Source organism: Salvelinus alpinus, chromosome 9 (assembly GCF_045679555.1).
Source record: "Salvelinus alpinus chromosome 9, SLU_Salpinus.1, whole genome shotgun sequence".
Classification (NCBI taxonomy): Eukaryota; Metazoa; Chordata; class Actinopteri; order Salmoniformes; family Salmonidae; genus Salvelinus; species Salvelinus alpinus.
The window spans coordinates 59,324,760-59,347,166 of record NC_092094.1 but is presented as its reverse complement, the minus strand read 5'-3'; the positions used below and the strand labels follow the sequence as shown (position 1 = coordinate 59,347,166).

The window sequence follows — 22,407 nt, the reverse complement described above, 5'->3', positions numbered from 1 at the left end:
TGAGATAAGGGGGGACTTTACCTAACAGGGTCTTGTAGATGACCTGGAGCCAGTGGGTTTGGCGACGAGTATGAAGCGAGGGCCAGCCAACGAGAGCGTACAGGTCTCAGTGGTGGGTAGTATATGGGGCTTTGGTGACAAAACGGATGGCACTGTGATAGACTGCATCCAATTTATTGAGTAGGGTATTGGAGGCTATTTTGTAAATGACATCGCCGAAGTCGAGGATTGGTAGGATGGTCAGTTTTACAAGGGTATGTTTGGCAGCATGAGTGAAGGATGCTTTGTTGCGAAATAGGAAGCCAATTCTAGATTTAACTTTGGATTGGAGATGTTTGATGTGAGTCTGGAAGGACAGTTTACAGTCTAACCAGACACCTAGGTATTTGTAGTTGTCCACATATTCTAAGTCAGAGCCGTCCAGGGTAGTGATGTTGGACAGGCGGGCAGCGATCGGTTGAAGAGCATGCATTTAGTTTTACTTGTATTTAAGAGCAATTGGAGGCCACGGAAGGAGAGTTGTATGGCATTGAAGCTCGCCTGGAGGGTTGTTAACACAGTGTCCAAAGAAGGGCCAGAAGTATACAGAATGGTGTTGTCTGCGTAGAGGTTGATCAGAGACTCACCAGCAGCAAGAGCGACATCATTGATGTATACAGAGAAGAGAGTCGGTCCAAGAATTGAACCCTGTGGCACCCCCATAGAGACTGCCAGAGGCCCGGACAACAGACCCTCCGATTTGACACACTGAACTCTATCAGAAAAGTAGTTGGTGAACCAGGCGAGGCAATCATTTGAGAAACCAAGGCTGTCGAGTCTGCCGATGAGGATGTGGTGATTGACAGAGTAGAAAGCCTTGGCCAGGTCAATGAATACAGCTGCACAGTATTGTTTCTCATCGATGGCGGTTAAGATATCGTTTAGGACCTTGAGCGTGGCTGAGGTGCACCCATGACCAGCTCTGAAACCAGATTACATAGCGGAGAAGGTATGGTGGGGATTCGAAATGGTCGGTAATCTGTTTGATGACTTGGCTTTCAAAGACCTTAGAAAGGCAGGGTAGGATAGATATAGGTCTGTAGCAGTTTGGGTCAAGAGTGTCCCCACCTTTGAAGAGGGGGATGACCGCAGCTGCTTTCCAATTTTTGGGAATCTCAGACGACACGAAAGAGAGGTTGAGCAGGCTAGTAATAGGGGTGGCAACAATTTTGGCAGATCATTTTAGAAAGAAAGGGTCCAGATTGTCTAGCCCGGCTGATTTGTAGGGGTCCAGATTTTGCAGCTCTTTCAGAACATCAGCTGACTGGATTTGGGAGAAGGAGAAATGGGGAAGGCTTGGGCGAGTTGCTGTGGGGGGTGCAGTACTGTTGACCGGGGTAGGGGTAGCCAGGTGGAAAGCATGGCCAGCCGTAGAAAAATGCTTATTGAAATTCTCAATTATAGTGGATTTATCGGTGGTGACAGTGTTTCCTATCTTCAGTGCAGTGGGCAGCTGGGAGGAGGTGTTCTTATTCCCCATGGACTTTACAGTGTCCCAGAACTTTTTTGAGTTTGTGTTGCAGGAAGCAAATTTCTGCTTGAAAAAGCTAGCCTTGGCTTTCTAACTGCCTCTGTATATTGGTTTCTAGCTTCCCTGAAAAGTTGCATATCACGTTGGCTGTTCGATGCTAATGCAGAACGCCATAGGATGTTTTTGTGGTGGTTAAGGGCAGTCAGGTCTGGAGAGAACCAAGGGCTATATCTGTTTCTGGTTCTAAATTTACTGAACTACTGATCACAACCACACACCTACTGACCACAATGACTGACCTTAACCACACGACCACATGGATTAACAGATCTTATCTTTTGTTCTACCTAATTTTGTGGTAGTGGTCAGTAGTTGTAGTCAGCAGCTGTGGTCAGTAGTTGTATGGTCTGTGTTTATCCAAAAACATCATTCATTTCCACATAGGCTTTGTCCAACTAAGTATGGCGGAGTTAGTGCCTACAATTTGTATTTATTTATTAAGGATCCCCATTAGCTGCTGCCTTCTTTCCCAGTATATGCTCTTCTTGGGTTCCAAACAAATTAAGGTAAAAATTATAATTAAATAAAACGGTTGATATAACATTACACCACCACATATGTAAAATACAACATTTGTAATACCAACTTACATTTATGTGTGTGCACTGTGTGTCCTGATGTATGCGTTTGTGTGTGCATATGGATGTTTGTGTGTGTGTGTCTCCTCACAGTCCGCATTGTTCTATAAGGTGTAGTTTTACCAGTTTTTTTATCTGATTTTACTGCTTGCATGAGTTACTTGATGTGGAATAGTGTTCCATGTAGTCATGTCACTGTGTAGTACTGTGCGTTTTCCAGAGTCCGTTCTGGACTTGGGGACTGTGAAGAGACCCTTAGTGGCATGTACAGTATGCATTGGTGTCTGAGCTGTGTGCTAGTCGTTGGCGAGCCTGCCCACAGCTGACCCCGCCCCGTTCCTTGTGCCACAGTGAGTGGCTTCTCCATCCCATAGCACATTCGCTCAGCATGGACATGACATTTAACACGGGACACCGGGGACCCTCCCAGTGTGTCATGTAATCACGCAGCGTCTACCGTGCACCTCTCTGCTGCTTAAATACCAGGAACCTCCCCCACACACGCCAGTGCCACAGAAAAGCTGCATCCAGCCAGGGAAGAGGCCAGCCAAAGACATTCCAACTCGCATTTCAGTGTTGTTTCCACATTACTTTCACGAAACTAAACCTTCAAGGTGAGACATCGGATTTTGTGATCAAGTAGGCCTAATGGGAAAACGTCAGACAAGATGTTATGCGTTTTGGTGAAATTCTGGGAATAATGGCCTGCAGTAGTTGGTTTATGAAGTGAAATATAAAAGTTTCATAAGGGCATGATCAATGGTCATGTTTTACAGCTGATAGGTGTACGGTGACTTGAGGTTGACTAGGTGGACTTGAACTTGAGAAGTATACTCTGCTTACTTATTGCTACAATGTTAAGTGATGGAGATGCCTTGCGCTCACAGAGAGGGGTGTATCACATGTACCAATTAGCTAGCAGTTTCTTTAGCTTTTTCAGTGATTGGTTTCCAGGAAGCAGATGATCGAAAACTAGATTATCACAAATTGTTGTAAAAGCAGGCATACACATTTCCTCCAGTTGTGCAAGTCTTTGAATGTGGAAAGAGTATGAGAACATGAGGCTCTTGATACAGCGCACTGCGTGTTTGCCAGACTTTTGTGATTTTTCTTTACGGTGGTTCATTTGGGCAACTACAGTCTGGTTATAACCAGCGAAAAGGTTAGATGTACAGTAATAGTGGTAATTATGGTAACCTAGAGGAAATGTATCTCGCTCTGAATAGTCTACCGCTCTACCTCAATCTGTATGCAGCCTGTTGCTGTATTAAGCATTTTAATTGCTTATGCTAAACATTTTGAATAAGACTAGTAATAGGCCCTAGACCTAATAGTAAATAGGCTGGTTATTGATCAAAGGATACATTTGTGAAATTGCCAACTAGGCTACTGTCTAATAGTACAACATATCCTTATTATGGAAGGTCTTAATTATTATCCAGTTTATTTTGCCAATATTTCTAAGCTCTGTACATTTCCACTTATCCACTAAAGTTGACAAATTATATATATTACTAATTTGCTAAATTGTTTTATTTCATATGGGACTGCCACAAACTGACAGATATGAAGAGCTTGCTATATGTTTTCAGACAATAAAAAAAGGACTAGATTGTGCCAAGAGCCATGCCCATCTGTGTTGCTATGCATCTTGGTAATGTTAGTTCATTAGCTTTCCTGCACAAGACCACTTGGTTTGATGTGCGTATGCTTAAATCATAGTTCTGCACTGAGTTTATGCCAACATACATTGTTTTATAGCTTTACTCGGGTAATTAAATAATGGTAGCCGTGGAATGTATCCTTTTAAAGAACTCTCGCATCCATGCCCAAGTGGCTCGTGCCAATGATTATCCTGCACCCTAATCGTCACCTCTATGGGGGGGAGGCTGAACCATATTTACATTGATGGCATACAGTGCTTTTTTCCTTTGGGATAATAGCCCACTATTGAACAACTAGTACCTTCTTGGAAGACCTGTGATCACTTGACATTACTGACTGTGCATTTATATGGCAACATTATGATTACACAGGAAATATCTACAGAGTTTAAGACTCAGTAGCCTGAGTGCTATCATGCCACCTCCTTGTTACTCATTCATTGTCATGTTTGGCTTGAACAATTAACAATGGATTTAGCAAGAGCACAAACAGATTTGGGACCAGGCTAAAAATGTTGGCACTGTTCGAATATGCTCAAATGCATTCTTCCTTCTTTCCTCCCAAATCCTTACAAAAGTAGCTGATCTAACATGATTTTATAGGAATGATATGAAGACTATTTGAACTGGGCCAGTCTCTCATTGCTTTCATGTCAACAACAAGCGGTGTCACACAGTCTTGTCAGGTGTCTTTTATGACACACAGCAGAAACACAAATTAGAGGCTGGCAGATAGGTAAGACTTTGACACAGATGTTTGGAGCAACAGATAGTCCGACGACCGTCGGACTGAGTCAGAACTGGCACACTCTGGCCAGGGGTGGTTCAGTGTTCTAAGCCGCTGCCTCTGGATAACATGTACTGTACGGTGTACTACCATTGTGAGCATGGGTTTTAATCTGACACAGTTCTCTAACACTTTTTCTCTCCTATCTACTCTGTATTTTTCTGTGTTTATTGGATAGAGAGCAAAGGGAGTGGGACTACCCCACTCCTTAAAGACTGGCACTGCCTGAAGACGAGTTCGTAAACACGTTATTTGTCGCATACACACTTAGCAGGTGTTATCGCAGGTGCAGCGACAATCTTATGTTCCTAGTTCCTATCAATCAATGCAGTAAATGTCAAATAAGCACACAATAACAACAATTTTATTAAAATCAAACATTTAGTACAGTAGTAGAGTTACTTGATGTGGATAAATAATATGTCAAACTTATTAGTGACCAGTGTTAAATCCCTAAGGTGCAGGGTAGAGTACCCGGTGGTAGCCGGCTAGTGACAGTGACTAAGTGGCAGAGCACAGTCGTGGCCAAAGGTTTTGAGAATGACACAAATATTAATTTCCACCAAGTTTGCTGCTTCAGTGTCTTTAGATATTTTTGTCAGATGTTACTATGGAATACTGAAGTATAATTACAAGCATTTCACAAGTGTCAAAGGCTTTTATTGACAATTACATGAAGTTGATGCAAAGAGTCAATATTTGCAGTGTTGACCCTTCTTTTTCAAGACCTCTGCAATCCGCCCTGGCATGCTGTCAATTAACTTCTGGGCCACATACTGACTGATGGCAGCCCATTCTTGCATAATCAATGCTTGGAGATTGATAGAATTTGGGTTTTTGTTTGTCCACCCGCCTCTTGAGGATTGACCACAAGTTCTCAATGGGATTAAGGTCTGGGGAGTTTCCTGGCCATGGACCCAAAATATCGATGTTTTGTTCACCGAGCCAATTAGTTATCACTTTTGCCTTATGGCAAGGTGCTCCATCATGCTGGAAAAGGCATTGTTCGTCACCAAACTGTTCCTGGATGGTTGGGAAAAGTTGCTCTCGGAGGATGTGTTGGTACCATTTTGTATTCATGGGTGTGTTCTTAGGCAAAATTGTGAGTGAGCCCACTCCCTTGGCTGAGAAGCAACCCCACACATGAATGGTCTCAGGATGCTTCCTGACACAGGACTGATGGTAGCGCTCACCTTGTCTTCTCCGGACAAGCTTTTTTCCGGATGCTCCAAACAATCGGAAAGGGGTCTCATCAGAGAAAATGACTTTACCCCAGTCCTCAGCAGTCCTATCCCTGTACCTTTTGCAGAATATCAGTCTGTCCCTGATGTTTTTCCTGGAGAGAAGTGGCTTCTTTGCTGCCCTTTTTGACACCAGGCCATCCTCCAAAAGTCTTCACCTCACTGTGCGTGCAGATGCACTCACACCTGCCTGCTGCCATTCCTGAGCAAGCTCTGTACTGGTGGTGCCCCGGTCCCGCAGCTGAATCAATTTTAGGAGACGGTCCTGGCGCTTGCTGGACTTTCTTGGGCACCCTGAAGCCTTCTTCACAACAATTCAACCGCTTTCCTTGAAGTTCTTGATGATCCGATAAATGGTTGATTTAGGTGCAATCTTACTGGCAGCAATATCCTTACCTGTGAAGCCCTTTTTGTGCAAAGCAATGATGACGGCACATGTTTCCTTGAAGGTAACCATGGCTGACAGAGGAAGAACAATGATTCCAAGCACCACCCTTCTTTTGAAGCTTCCAGTCTGTTATTCAAACTCAAATCAGCATGACAGAGTGATCTCCAGCCTCATCAACACTCACACCTAGAGAATCACTGACATGATGTCAGATGGTCCTTTTGTGGCAGGGCTGAAATGCAGTGGAAATGTTTATTGGGGATTCAGGTAATTTGCATGGCAAGGAGGGACTTTGCAATTAATTGTAATTCATCTGATCACTCTTCATAACAATCTGGAGTATATACAAATTGCCATCATACAAACTGAGGCAGCAGACTTTGTGAAAATTAATATTTGTGTTATTCTCAACTTTTGGCCACGACTGTAGGGTACTGGGCAGAGGGCAGGGTACTGGGCGGAGGCCGTCTAGTGGTGGCTGTTTAACAGTCTGATGGCCTGGGGATAGAAGCTGTTTATCAGTCTCTTGGTCCCAGCTTTGATGCACCTGTACTGTCTCTGCCTTCTAGATGGTAGTGGAGTGAACAGGCTGTGACTCGGGTGGCTAAGGTCCTTAATAATCTTTTTGGCCTTCTTACCATATGGGTGACATATGACCTATAACACGACTATTCAAACCCATGGGCCTTGAGGGTCAGAGCACATGAATGACCTACTGTGAACATCTGCTGTGACACTTGACACCAATTGGAGCTCGCTGAGTGCTCGCTGGCATGTTGGTTGGGTTTTCAAGTGCTCGTTACCAGCCACGTGCGGGCGACAGTGGCTATGAGCATGTCCCAAATGGTACCCTATTTTCTACATAGTGAACTACTTTTGACAAGAGCCATATGGGCCCTCGTCAAAAGTAGTGCACTATGTAGGAAATAGGGTGCCATTTGGGACACACTCTCGTTTTCAAGTAAAGTGAATGTCACAGTATACTGAACCGCGATATATGATAATGTCATCGCGCAACGGTCCTTCACCGGTAGAAGATCAAACGTGAATACCCCCGGCTCATTGACGAGTAGTGAATTAATAGTATGGTAACAGGTGTGATGGCTCCAAGATTTGAACTTAGACTGATGGTGAAGTTTGGTGCCAGCACATGGATACCCCATTCCCTCTCTTCTCTCTTCCCCCCCTCTCTCCTTTTCTTTCACTCTCTTGTCCACTTTCTTTCTCTCTCGTACAGTATCACTTTCAGTTATTAAAGCGCTAAGTATTCTTTTTACTACTGGATACACCTCTTCCCCAATGGGCAATGTTATATATCGACATCATCACTTTGTGCAACACTAAGCAATGTAGAAACAGGAACTTATCTTAATGCCCATCATTTTGAAAGTATTGTTTTTCCAAATTGCACCAATTAATAGCTAAATGGCACCATGTAGTTACTCTTTTATAAAGCTTCTATTGTAGTGGGCATTTCCATGTTATAAAGAGGTCCCTTTATAGGTCCCTTCCTTTTTTCAATATTTACTAACGACATGCCACTGGCTTTGAGTAAAGCCAGTGTGTCTATGTATGCGGATGACTCAACATTATACACGCGAGCTGTGTGCTCAGCCTTTGAGCGAGCGAGGGAATATGATTTTGATAGCTGGCACTGGTCTGAATGATTCGACTGCCCCCGCATGGAGAGAAAGAGAACTGTGTGTTTTTTCCTTGAATGTATCGAAATGTGAATTTCCTTTTGCGCAGGAATGTTTTCCGTGATAATTAAGATCTGCACATGCCTGTGTCCATATTCACACAATGCTGGAGTAGCTAAGTCATCAAGGTGATGTGATGGTAACAGGCCCCAACTAGCACTTACCCTCATTCTCCCCGAACCAGGAAGAATAAATAGCGCCCATGATGCAATCGCCACTCCATAATAGTGAGCCATGGCAACCAGAAACAGGTCCAGGCAGAGGGTGGGAGATAGATAAGCATCGCTATGGAGACCCAGCGTCGCTGTCGGTCGAACAGAAGATAAGGATTGGATGATGGCCTGCAGAGTTGGGCAAAATAACTTACTGTTAGCAACCAAGACATTTTAAATAGGATTTGAATATGATAAAAGAAAAGTCATTGAGTTGAAAATGCCTTGTTACTAAACAATGTGGGGAGGATAACTGCATAGAAAAGATAAAGCTCATGCTTTATTTATTTTTTAAAGCTGACAATATCCAGTGCATAGTAGCTGACAGAAACGAAGGACTAATAATACAAAATAAATATATACACTACCGGTCAAACATTTTTGAACACCTACTCATTATTCAAGTATTTATTTATTTTTTTACTATTTTCTACATTGAAGAATAATAGTGAAGACATCAAAACTATGAAATAACATATATGGAATCATGTAGTAACCAAAAAAAAGTGTAAAATATATTTTATATTTGAGATTCTTCAAATAGCCTCCCTTTGCCTTGATGACAACTTTGCACACTCTTGGCATTCTCTTAACCAGCTTTATGAGGTAGTCACCTGGAATGCATTTCAATTAACCGGTGTGCCTTCTTAAAAGTACATTTGTGGAATGTCTTTCCTTCTTAATGTGTTTGAGCCAATCAGTTGTGTTGTGACAAGGTAGGTGTGGTATACAGAGGATAGCCATAATTGGCAAAAGACCAAGAAGAGCTCTTCTTATGGCAAGAAGAGCTCAAATAAGCAAAGAGAAACTTGAATGTTTCTTCAAGTGCAGTTGCAAAAACCATCAAGCGCTATGATGAAACTGGCTCTCATGAGGATTGCCACAGGAAAGGAAGAGCTAGAGTTACCTCTGCTGCAGAGGATAAGTTCATTAGAGTTACCAGCCTCAGTAATTGCAGCCCAAATAAATGCTTCAGAGTTCAAGTAACAGACATCAACATCAACTGTTCAGAGGAGACTGCATGAATCAGGCCTTCATGGTCACATTGCTGCAAAGAAACCACTACTAAAGGACACCAATAAGAAGAAGAGACTTGCTTGGGCCAAGAAACACATGCAATGGAAATTAGACTGGTGGAAATGTGTCCTTTTGGTCTGGAGTCCAAATTGGAGATTTTTGGTTCCAACCGCCATGTCTTTGAGAGACATGGTGTGGGTTAATGGATGATCTCCGCATGTTTATTTCCCACCGTAAAGCATGGAGGTGGGAAATAAACCTAGCAGCATTGCAGTTCTTGACACAAACAAGATCGCCTGCCACTCCTATTTGCCACATCTTCAATTTAAGCCTACGAGAGTGTGTCTCCTCAGGCCTGGAGGGAAGCAAAAGTCATTCCCCTACCTAAGAATAGTAAAGTCCACCTCACCAGCTCAAACAGCCGACCAATCAGCCTGTTACCCTTAGTAAACTTTTGGAAAAAATTGTGTTTTACCAGATACAATGCTATTTTACAGTAAACAGACATCAGACTTTCAGCAAGCTCATAGGGAAGTACATTCAACAAGCACAGCACTTACACAAATGACTGATGATTGGCTGAGAGAAATTGACAAAAATATTGTGGGGGCTGTTTTTGATATTCAGTGCTGCTTTTGATCTTATTTGGGACAAATCATTCACTAAACCCTAAACCTCAACTAAATCTTGTAATGAATAAGTTGGAAATTGAGTAAGTTGAGGTGACTAAACTGCTTGGAGTAACCCTGGATTGTAAACTGTCATGGTCAAAACATATTGATACAACAGTAGCTAAGATGGGGAGAAGTCTGTCCATAATAAAGCGCTGCTCTACCTTTTTAACAACACTATCAACAAGGCAGGTCCTAAAGGCCCTAGTTTTGTCACACCTGGACTACTGTTCAGCTGCCACAAAGAGAGACTAATGAAAATTACAATTGGCTCAGAGCTGGGCAGCACGGCTGGCCAGTAAATGTACACAGGGAGCTAACATTAATGACATGCAAGTCAATCTCTCATGACTCAAAGTGGAGGAGAGACTGACTTCATCACTACTTATTTTTGTAAAAAGTGTTGACAAGCTGAATGCACCAAGCTGTCTTTTTAAACTACTAGCAAACAGCTCAGACACCCATGCATACCCCACAAGACATGCCACCAGAGGTCTCTTCACAATCCCCAAGTCCAGAACAGACCACTGGTGGAAAGTACTTAAGTAAAAATACTTTAAAGTACTACTTAAGTAGTTTGTTGGGGTATCTATACTTTACTACTTATATTCTTGACAACTTTTACTTCACTACATTACTAAAGAAAATATTATACTTTTTACTCCTTACATTTTCCCTGACACCCGAAAGTACTAGTTATATTTTGAATGCTTAGCAGGACAGGAAAATTGTCTGATTCACACACTTATCAAGAGAACATCCCTGGTCATCCCTAATGCCTCCGATTTGGCAGACTCACTAAACAAACGCTTAGTTTGTAACTGATGTCCGAGTGTTGAAGTGTGCCCGTCTATCCGTAAATTTAAAAAACAAGAAAATCACTGCTTAATATAAGGAATTTTGGTTCTCATGGTTCTCACCCACTTCCATAGACTTACACAGTAATTATGACATCTTCCGGAAGAGGTCATCCAACCGATCAGAGATCTTGCAGCATGAGTTGACATGTTGTCCATCCAATCAAAGGATCAGAGGATGAAAAGCATAAGCTACAGCTATCTAGCACTGCAGTGTATAAAATGTGGTGAGTAGTTCAATCAAAGCGAGAGATAGATAATAGTTGAACAGTTTTGAACAAATTAATTTCTTTAAAAATGAAGGAGAAGCTAGCTAATACAGCTAGCTAGTTTAGTGTATTCAAACACCCGGCTAAAACAGAAAGGGATGGTATTTTAACTAGCTGGCTATGCCTATCCAACACTGTAGCTCTTCTAAGTCAAGGTAAGCTTTGTGTAATTAACTTTTTGCCACCAGGGCCCGCCGGTGTAACTGCTAAACTGCTCGCTGACAGTACACTGTACTGCATGATTGTAAATAAAGGAAAGGGGGATACCTAGTCAGTTGTACAACTGAATGCCTTCAACTGAAATGTGTCTTCCGCATTTAACCCAACCCCTCTGAATCAGAGAAGTAATAGGGGGCTGCCATAATCGACATCCACGTCTTAGGCGCCCGGGGAACAGTGCCTTGCTCAGGGGCAGAACAACAGATTGTAGCAGGTTTACTAATGCGTGAGTTTTAGTAGCTATGTTGACTACTTATGACTTTAGCTAATATGATGTAGGCTGTGCGTAGCGGTTAGATATGAAGGTTTGGCTTGGAAAGGTTTTTTCACCTGGTCACAGACAGCTGATGTGTTGTGACCCTCAACCCAACTTCCTCCAACATATTCAAAATAATTCAAATTTCCCCAAAAACAAATAAACAAAAAAAAAACAATCCCGGCTCCTAGCAGTAGCCCCGTGTCCCCCAGCCGACTGTCCGCCCCTCAAACTCGGCAGCCATGGTACCTGGGGAGCAATTTAAGAGGAAAGAGGCACAGACAGCCCGTAGGGGTCAACAGAGAAAATGTACAAGCTAGGTTAAAGGAGCACGGGACAGAGCATCAGCAATGATATTATGGTGATGGAGTGTCAGAAAACAAAACAGGGTAGTTTCTAACAAGAGCTACCAATTCATCACGTTTCTCAGAGTCTAAATGGTCTACCAAAACCCCAATGTTTTGCAAAGTCTGGGAGTTTTTCAACCGACCTTGTAAGACCTCATCCGAAACTTTAACTTCCTCCTCTTCTCCCCCTCCACCAAATTAAAGCCATAAGATGCAGTGACTGGAGCAGCAGTTAACGCTGAGCTCACCGCTGGAGTGCCTTCAACTGTGCTTAGATCACGGGAGTGATAAGATTTTAACAAGTTCACATGGCATAATTTAGAGGACTTCCTATGACTAGGGGTTTCAATAAGATAGTTCAAATCTGACACTTTACGCAACACAGTGAAAGGACCACAGTATTTTGCCTGAAAAGGTGAACTTACAAGAGGCAGAAGAGCAAGTACACGATCACCGGGACTAAACTCAGGCAGCTCAGCCTGTCCGTCATATTTCAGTTTCATTTTCCGTTTTCCGATACCCCCATTTCCAAATAATAAATAACGTGTTGTGTCAGGTGTCGTACTGGCGTGGTGTCGTACTGACGTTGGAACTGTTCTTCAGCTGGCCCACACTCATTTGTTGGGGGCGCTCCTGGGAATGGAGAAGACCCGGGAACAGTTCGCCGCCCAGGATGAGGCGGGCCGTGGAAGACTATTGCCGCAGCTGCCAGGGGTGTCAAATCACCTCCCCAAAAGCACACTTATGGAACCCATTGGTTACACTACCAATCATTGGCGTGCCGTTTGAATTTATCGCCATTCATCGCCAAACCGTCCAGAGAACAGTACATCAATGTGTATAGGGGGCTGCTCCTTCTGCTGTTTCCTGAAGTCCACGGTCAGCTCCTTTGTTTTGTTGACATTGGTTGAGAAACCTCTCATTCTCCTCACCTCCTCACCTCCTCCCTGTAGGCTGTCTCGTCATTGTTGGCAATCAGGCCTACTACTGTTGTGACGTTTGCTAACTTGATGATTGAGTTGGAGGTTTGCGTGGCCACTCAGTCATGGGTGAACGGGGAGTGCAGAAGGGGGCTGAGCACGCATCCTTGTGGGGCCCAAGTGTTTAGGATCAGCAAAGTAGAGGTGTTGTTTCATACCTTCACCACATGGGGGCAGCCTGTCAGGAAGTCCAGAACCCAGTCGCACAGGGCGGGGTTCAGCTTAAGCTTAATGATGAGCTTGGAGGGTACTATGGTGTTGAATGCTGAGCTATAGTCAATGAACAGCATTCTTACATAGGTATTCCTCTTGTCCAGATGGGATATGGCAGTGTGCAGTGCGATGGCGATTGCATTGTCTGTGGATCTATTGGGACGATAAGCAAATTGAAGTGGGTCTAGGGTGTCAGGTAAGATAGAGGTGATATGATCCTTGACTAACCTCTCAAAGCACTTCATGATGACAGAAGTGAATGCTATGGGAGATAGTCATTTAGATCGGTTACCTTTGCTTTCTTGGGTACAGGAACAATGGTGGACATTTTGAAGCATGTGGGGACAGCAGACTGGGTTAGGGAGAGATTGAATATGTCCGCAAACACTCCAGCCACTCCAACCTTGACTTTGTTGTCCTTTGGAAGTATACTTGGGGTCATTGTCCATTTGGAACACCCATTTGCGACCAAGCTTTAACTTCCTGACTGATGTTTTGAGATGTTGCTTCAATATGTCCACAATTTTCTTCCCTCATGATGCCATCTATTTGTGAAGTGCACCAGTCCCTCCTGCAGCAAAGCACCCCCACAACATGATGCTGCCACCCCCGTGCTTCATGGTTGGGATGGTGTTCTTCGGCTTGGAAGCCTCCCCCTTTTTCCTCCAAACATAACGATGGTCATTATGGCCAAACAGCTCCATTTTTTTTTTCATCAGACCAGAAGTAATTTCTCCAAAAAGTACAGTCTTTGTCCCCATGTGCAGTTGCAAACCGTAGTCTGGCTTTTTTATGGCGGTTTGGAGCAGTGGCTTCTTCCTTGCTTAGCGGCCTTTCACGTTATGTCGATATAGGACTCGTTTTACTATGGATATAGATACTTTTGTACCTGTTTTCTCAGCATCTTCACAAGGTCCTTTGCTGTTATTCTGGGATTGATTCGCACTTTTCTCACCAAAGTACGTTCCTTCCTGAGCGGTATGACAGCTGCGTGGTCCCATGGTGTTTATACTTGTGTACTATTGTTTGTACAGATGAACGTGGTACCTTCAAGTGTTTGGAAATTGCTCCCAAGGATGAACCAGACTTGTTGAGGTATACAATTTGTTTTCTGAGGTCTTGGCTGATTTCTTTAGATTTTCCCATGATGTAAAGCAAAGAGGCACTGAGTTTGAAGGTAGGCCTTGAAATACATCCACAGGTACGCCTTGAATTGACTTAAATTATGTCAATTGGCCTATCAGAAGCTTCTAAAGCCATGACATAATTTTCTGGAATTTTCCAAGCTGTTTAATGGCACAGTCAACTTAGTATATGTCAACTTCTGACCCACTGGAATTGGGATACAGTGAATTATAAGCGAAATAATCTGTCTGTAAACAATTGTTGGAAAAATTACTTGTTTCATGCACAAAGTAGATGTCCTAACCGACTTGCCAAAACTATAGTTTGTTAACAAGAAATGTGTGGAGTGGTTGAATAACGAGTTTTAATGACTCCAACCTAAGTGTATGTAAATGTCAGACTTCAACTTTATATTTCCTTAGAAGCTGTGTAAATGAAATGTAAAGGCAATATTCACGCTTTAGCGGAGACTGCATTCATGATAAAAGCTGCATATGTCAGCTCAAATCGGAAATTAACTTAAAATTGATGTTGCGAAATCTGTAATGCTTCAGCTTAGAATTTTTTTTGAAAAAAGTTAACAATCTACACTTGAGTTATTTGACCATGTCAATAAAAAGAAAACAACCTAAGAATAACAATAGGTTTCACAGCTTTGTGATCATCTAATAATAATATATTGGATTTATATAGTGTCTTTCTACGAACTGAGGTACTGAAACTGCTTTGCATAGTAAGGGGGAAACTCACCTTATCCACCACCATGATGATGCACGCAACCATTTTGTGCCAGAATGCTCACCACACATTAGCTAGCATGGTGTAGAGGCGTGGAGTGATATACATTATACCAATGAAGAAATTGTTTTGAGAGTTGTATTAGCAGTTATTCGTATTAGCAGTAGAGAAAAGTAGGTACCAGAGCACAGTGCTGTTTCTTGCTCTGAGAGGATCAGACTGACCCTCTCTCTTCCTCTTTATGTCTCTCAGATGACCACCAAGGAGAAGCTGATCACCCATGTCTTGGCTGGTGAGCCCGTTGGCTCCCGAAACAAGGTGACAGTGGTTGGCGTCGGCATGGTTGGCATGGCCTCCGCAGTCAGCGTCCTGCTCAAGGTAAGACCGATGGAGGGATGGATGGAGGGGGTAAGGTGTGATCAGGGTTGGGTATGTTACTTTCTAAATGTAATCCGTTACAGTTACTAGTGTCCCAAATTTTGATCAGTAACGTACCTTTTGGATTACACAAATTCAGTAACGAAATCGGATTACTTTTAGATTACTTTCCCTTACGAGGCATTAGAAAAATACAAAAATGAATATTACCAATTGAACGACATATATTGCAAGATAAATCAGTGTTAGAGTTAACATAGCTGGCCATAAATGGATGTTGCATATTAATTTATGGGTTGGTTATGGAGCCTTATTTTAACCCATTGCTTTCTACTACAGATAATAATATGATTAGGCTATATTTTTACATCTAAAAAAATCTGAAATATACATTTTCCATAAGCCAACAATTAAGAACTAAGATCTGACTTCCATAGAGTGAAGTTCTGTCAGCTAAGGACTTATTAGCCTACTCTGTTAATTTTTTTTGTCATGGAGGACTGATTGGGCTCATTGCTTAAAGTTGAAAAATTAATGCTGCTCTCATGGAATGGCATGCTTTAAGAACTACCGATTTGCACATAAAAATGTATTGATGTCATATGCTGCATTTGCTACAGGCCTATTGTTTACATTTTTGTTGGTGACACTTTGATATCTCGATAATTTGCAGTTGTTTAAGTCTTTCAAAGGTGTTTGAGCATGTTACGTTAGGTCTATGGACATATTTTCCAAAATTAGATTGAGCAATTAAAGCTCCACTCGTGGTCTTCTTAAAGTAAACTCGTTTTTGACAGTATGGAGCACAATATCACAGAGAAGTTTAGAAGGGAGGAACTCCCTCAAGCTTTAATACCATAGGTTAGGATCCGCACTATGCAGCTATTGCCAGAGCACATTTTTCACTGGCTGTCCATGGGTTGCAAAAACAATGATTGACAGGCAGCTTAAACTTATTCAATACAACCATTATTGGGTTAAAATACAAAATATACAATTGTGTACAGTCATCCACAACAACCACAATACTCAAGGCATACATTTCTAAACGAGAGAGCAGCAGTGTGATTCACATCAATGTGCTACGTAGATATCAGTAATAACTGAATTGGGGATGGGGGAGATTTTTTGTTGTTATTCAGCCAGCAAGTCACTGAGACCACGGTGTCTTTTGCAGATGAGCCCTGCATGAACACATCAATAAACAACAATTACTCTATAAATATCTATAGAATTAAATTACACAAAATATGAAAACAAAATAAAATCATATAAAACAAACAAACACATTCTTCAGTAAAAAGGCCCTCTAACATCTGCCTGGATTACCCAAGAGGCACCAACTCCACCAACTTTAAAAAGGTCAGACACACCCTTGGGGACTGTTAAACGTTTGCATGCCGACAGTACTTACGCACCTCTGGACAGTGTCAGCAGTCAATCTCTTTTGTTTTCTCACAGCAAAGACCTTGGAAGTCGTCAGCCACTCAGACTTGCTAAAATACTTCAAACCAGAATGTGGCAGCATTGTTTGGCAATGCATTTCGGTTCATATTGCTCGTGGTCTAGATTCAAAGCTATCTGCGCTGTTGTTGCTATTTTGTAGAAAACCCTTGTTGATACTAGCCAGATGGCCACAGCTAGATAACTTGAACAAGAAAAGGAGAGCCGCACACACTAGGAGCTCTGATGCAATAATTTAATAACCTAATAACCAACGTTTTCGACAGACAAGCTGTCTTCATCAGGGTATAACGACAAACCCTGCAGGTCCCTAGTTTATATAGTTTCAAAGGACACACAGGTGTCTGTAATCATGGCCGGGTGTGGCTTGAGATCATTGGTTAATTTACAGATATAAATAGAACATGTAAAAAACATGAATGGATAGCATACGATCACAGATACAATTTGGCTACATAGGCCTACAAACATTTACAATGAATAGCAAAATCACGTTGAAGTCTACGTTGAGACCGAAGGGAGCAAGGGTCTTTAAATGAAAGATCCAGGCAGCCTCTCGTTTTAACAATAAATTGTCACGGTCACCCCCGAGAAAGGGTGACGTGTTCGATGCCAATATAACGTAGGGACGAAATAGAGTGGTTCGCTTCCAAAAAGTAGGCCGCAACTGGATACGTTGAGTTTTTGCACCTAATGGTGCTACGATGCTCCGAGATTCTTACTTTTAATTTGGGCTTCATTTTACCCACATCGTTTTTGCCACAAGGACAGGTTATAAGGATCTTTCATGACATGGGGGGGTTAGCATACAGCATTGCACTTCATGTCTGAAATGTACAGTATATTCTATTTTATTAAATGTAGTGGTAAAATGGAGTGGATTTATAGAGCTAGTTTCCCCAGACACAGATTAAGCCTTGTCCGGGACTAACAAGCAGTTTCTATGGTGAAATTGCTTTTAGGCTAAGATTTAGCCTTCATCTCGTGTCCGGGAAACCGGCCTCTTAATCATATCCATATCCTTTTCTATATGGATTATATTCCTGAACCCTAACAAGCCTTGTGTTGACCCAGGACCTGTGCGATGAGCTGTGCCTGATTGACGTGATGGAGGAAAAGCTGAAGGGTGAGGTCATGGACCTGCAGCATGGCAGCCTCTTCTGCAAGACCCACAAGATCGTGGGCGATAAGGGTGAGTCATACACACTAACACACGCACACACACACACACACGCACAAACGAGTTGTGTGCACTCACAAAGACACAAACAAACACACATATGCACAAACAAGTTGTACACACACACACACACACTGATTTGTTGTGTGGGTGCTCGGAACCCTAGGTTGTATTTGTGTGTGTTTAATGTGCATCTTTACCTTGAGTTGCCCACTGTTATATAATCGAACCCTGGTTACATTGTGTGTGTGTGTGTGTCCTCCCCCACTCCAGACTACAGTACAACCGCCCACTCCAAGGTGGTGGTGGTCACCGCCGGTGCTCGTCAGCAGGAGGGCGAGAGTCGTCTGAACCTGGTGCAGCGCAACGTCAACATCTTCAAGTTCATCATCCCCCAGATCGTCAAGTACAGCCCCAATGCTATCCTGCTGGTCGTCTCCAACCCCGGTACAAGAGGGCAGGAGGGAGGGATGGAGGGAGTCATTTGGTTAAACATGATCCAGTGACTTGATCATTACTCTAGCATTGTGCGAAGTCATTGACAGGTTTGAATAAGATGTTAGTGCTGGCCTGCTCACTCCGTAGCTCTCCAGGGCCAGGTTACATTATCAGGAACAACTGCATGGTCTTTTTCCTGACAACTACGGTCCATACTCCAATCAGCAAAGTCAACGCTGGCTATATAGTGAACATTTATACATATGAAAATGTAATTTAAGGGGTATGGTTATGGTTAGGGTTTGTTTTCTTAACTCAAATTGTGATAACATTTGTAACCCCCCCTTCTCCTTTCTCTCCTCTGCCTATCCCAGTTGACATCCTGACCTACGTGGCCTGGAAGCTGAGCGGTTTCCCCCGTCACCGCGTCATCGGTTCCGGCACCAACCTGGACTCCGGTCGTTTCCGCCACCTTATGGGCGAGAAGCTGCACCTTCACCCCTCCAGTTGCCACGGCTGGATCATTGGAGAGCACGGAGACTCCAGTGGTATGTTGGCTATGGCTTCAAATCCACTCCGGAACTGTCTCTCTGTCCATACCATATTGTGGAAACCCTTCATGGACATTGGTCTATGACAGAAAGGTAAATGACTGGATACCTGTCTCTTCTCTTACTCCCAGTGCCCGTATGGAGTGGCGTGAACGTTGCTGGTGTTTCCCTGAAGGGCCTAAACCCACACATGGGCACAGACGCAGACAAGGAGGACTGGAAGCATCTCCACAAGATGGTGGTCGATGGGTGAGTCTTATAAACACACATCGCTATCTGTTCCAACTACACTACCAAACGTATGTGGACACCTGCTCGTCAAACATCTCAATCCAAAATCATGGGCATTAATATGAAGTTGGTGCCCCGTTTGCTGCTATGATAGCTTCAACTCTTCTGGGAAGGCTTTCCACAAGATGTTGGAACATTGCTGCGGGGACTTGCTTCCATTAAGCCACAAGAGCATTAGTGAGGTCGGGCAGCAGATGTTGGATGATTAGCCCAGGGTCGCAGTCTAAGTCAGGGCTCTGTGCCGCCCAGTCAAGTCCTTCCACACCGATCTCGACAAACCATTTCTGTACGGACCTTGCTTTGTGCACGGGGGCATTGTCATGGTGAAACAGGAAAAGGCCTTCCTCAAACTGTTGCCAGAAAGTTGGAAGCACAGAATCCTCTAGAATGTCATCGTATGCTGTAGCGTTAAGATTTCCCTTCACTGGAACTAAGGGGCCTAGCCAGAGCCATGAAAAACAGCTCCAGACCATTATTCATCCTCCACCAAACTGTACAGTTGGCACTATGCATTGGGGCAGGTAGCGTTCTCCTGGCATCCGCCAAACCCGTCGGACTGCTAGATGGTGAAGGGTGATTCATCCCTCCAGAGAATGTGATTCCACTGCTCCAGAGTCCAATGGTGGCGAGCTTTACACCACTCCAGCCGACGCTTGGCATTGCGCGCATGGTGATCTTGAGCAGCCACACACAAGCCTGGCCATGGATAGCCATTTTATGAAGCTCCCGACGAACAGTGCTTGTGTTGACGTTGCTTCCAGAGGCAGTTTGGAACTGGGTAGTCAGTGTTGCAACCGAGGACACACAATTTCTACACGCTACGTGCTTCAGCACTCATCGGTCCCATTCTGTGAGCTTGTGTGGCCTACCACGTCGCGGCTGAGCCGTTGTTGCTCCTAGATGTTTTCACTTCACAATAACAGCACTTACAGTTGACCAGGGCAGAATCCCCTATGGCGATTGCATGGCTGGCTGTGTGCTCGATTTTTGTCATCAACAGGTGTGGCTGAAATAGCCAAATCCACTAATTTGAAGGGATGTCCACATACTTGTGCATATATAGTGTACATCTGTCGAGGGTCGTTTTAAAAAGGAAAATTACCATTTCTTATTGGACAAGTTCCGATAGATACCCCCCCTTCCACACCAAAAGATTGATTCTTAGTCCAGGATTAGGCCTAATTGGAAACTGGTCCTTAGAGTTTGACTCCAAATGAATCAATAAATAACACAATAATAGAAGTAGAGAATAAATTACTTCACTCCCAATCAAATCCAATAGAGCTTGGAGGAATGAGGATGGAATTTGACCCTAGGCTAAGAGCCAGAAACATGCTGGAAGTAGCACAGTAAGTACTGACTACGCCATTGTGTTACGTGTTTACTGCACCTGGCATCTAGGTCTAAAACAGTTAAGTTGTTGATATGCAACGCTGCAGACTGTAAAGGTATAACTATTAATTACAAGTTAATAAAAGTGATTCACAACCCACTTTATAACTAGTTTCAAGGGCATTTGTCCCTGCTGTTTTCTAAATGTATTTTCCTGTAGTAGTTCTTAGCATTCACAATAGGAAAAACTATGCACTTTTCCTACGAAATTACAGTTTAAATGTGTTACAAACTCCTCTCCTCGTGTCTCTCTCTGTCATATAGTGCCTATGAGGTCATCAAGCTGAAGGGTTACACCTCCTGGGCTATCGGCATGTCTGTCGCTGACCTGGTTGAGAGCATCCTGAAGAACCTCCACAAAGTTCACCCCGTGTCCACCCTGGTCAAGGTAAGAAGTCCATCTGCCATGCTCTACATGTGCCTTGATGCCAAACATTTAAATTTTTCATTTTATATGAAAAAAAAATATATATATTATCCAGGGTGACTTACAGGGAGTGCACTAATTTAGATACTACCATACTACTCGTAGCTAAGAGTGTGCTGAATCCATAACACTCCTGGTGGTTCCAATCAGGGGAAGAATACAGTAGAGCAGATGGTATAATGTATTAACAAACGGGCCAAAAACCTTTAGGTCTAAGAGGGTTGAAAGAAGATAGACGGATCTTTGGTTGTTGTAGCATAGCGGTAGGCGAACTCAACTTGACTGAAAAAGACAGTCAGCGCTCACAAATAAAGTATTTCTATTAATGTTATTCAAGAAAACTATTTGCTACACTGTATACCTAATGTGTGTTATGACTGAAGATGTAAGGATTAAGTTGGCTCTTCTTTATACATAAATACAGACATATCTGATAGCTTTATTTGGACCAACCATAGTCAAACAGATCAAGGCCACAGATGTATGGACTTGAGACACACACACTAATATTACACCCACCGCCACTCCACTTGTGATCCATCCCTAATCACTCTCTCTTCTTCCCTCCCTCTCAGGGGATGCACGGTGTGAAAGACGAGGTGTTCCTCAGTGTGCCATGCGTGCTGGGCAACAGTGGTCTGACTGACGTCATCCACATGACCCTGAAGCCCGAGGAAGAGAAGCAGCTGATCAACAGCGCCGAGACCCTGTGGGGCGTGCAGAAAGAGCTCACATTGTAAAGCGGAGTGTTCATTTTATCAGCAATGAGACAAAATACTCAAATCACCTATTTTTCCCCAGACTAACACTAATGATAACGAGATGCCCTGAAAAACTATGACAAACACAAATTACTTTTCATTTTAGTCTACGAAAATGTGACAAGACTTCCACATGAGGCTATAATGGACATTCACGGTCGACTGATAACGAAAAGTAACGACGGACAAAAAAAAGAACCCCTGTGCCATCTGGATATACTTACGATACGATTTACTCCACCAACCAAATAAAACTACCAGGATGAAACAACCAATCTGTTTTCTCTCTACGTGTGTGCGCGCATGCTATGCCTGTATGGTAGTTGTGTTTACATTTTAGAATTGTAGCTGTTTGAGGCAAGGTTTGACACATTCACAGATTAGGCATCTCATTCAATGAGGTGAAATGGAGGTCCCTGGTCTTTCCTCTCAACCGAGGTCAGTGGGTGGGATATCAATGCTAGGGTCCACATTATTACATAGCAGAACTAAACTGTAGAACTAAAACATGACAGTGTCTTTGCATACAACAACCATAGCCTGCTCTGGGTTATTAAGTCAGAGAGGAACCGTATAAAAAGTTAGACCAATGTTTGACCTAATGGTCAGCCTTACCAGGCAAATGATTTGGGGGGGGGGGGGGGGGGGGGGGTGAAAAGGGTACACGTGTTTTAGATCCTTCACCAAAGTGAA

At 43.2% G+C, this 22,407-nt stretch overlaps 1 protein-coding gene and 1 long non-coding RNA gene across 2 annotated transcripts; one reads left to right on the top strand and one right to left on the bottom strand.

Annotated features, from left to right (window-relative positions):
* The first annotated feature begins 2,529 nt into the window (after positions 1 to 2,529).
* ldha (lactate dehydrogenase A4) lies at positions 2,530 to 21,989 on the top strand. Its single transcript, XM_071326831.1, has 8 exons — positions 2,530 to 2,762; positions 15,085 to 15,210; positions 17,749 to 17,866; positions 18,128 to 18,301; positions 18,667 to 18,840; positions 18,975 to 19,092; positions 20,791 to 20,914; positions 21,529 to 21,989. Exons 2-8 carry the CDS (start codon positions 15,085 to 15,087, stop codon positions 21,691 to 21,693), a joined length of 999 nt encoding a protein of 332 aa, XP_071182932.1. The 5' UTR covers positions 2,530 to 2,762; the 3' UTR covers positions 21,694 to 21,989.
* Positions 16,029 to 16,966, bottom strand: LOC139530428 (uncharacterized). Its single transcript, XR_011666029.1, has 2 exons — positions 16,629 to 16,966; positions 16,029 to 16,394 (listed from the first exon to the last, which is right to left on the bottom strand). It is a non-coding gene; the product is annotated as an uncharacterized lncRNA (long non-coding RNA).
* Positions 21,990 to 22,407: the final 418 nt, after the last annotated feature.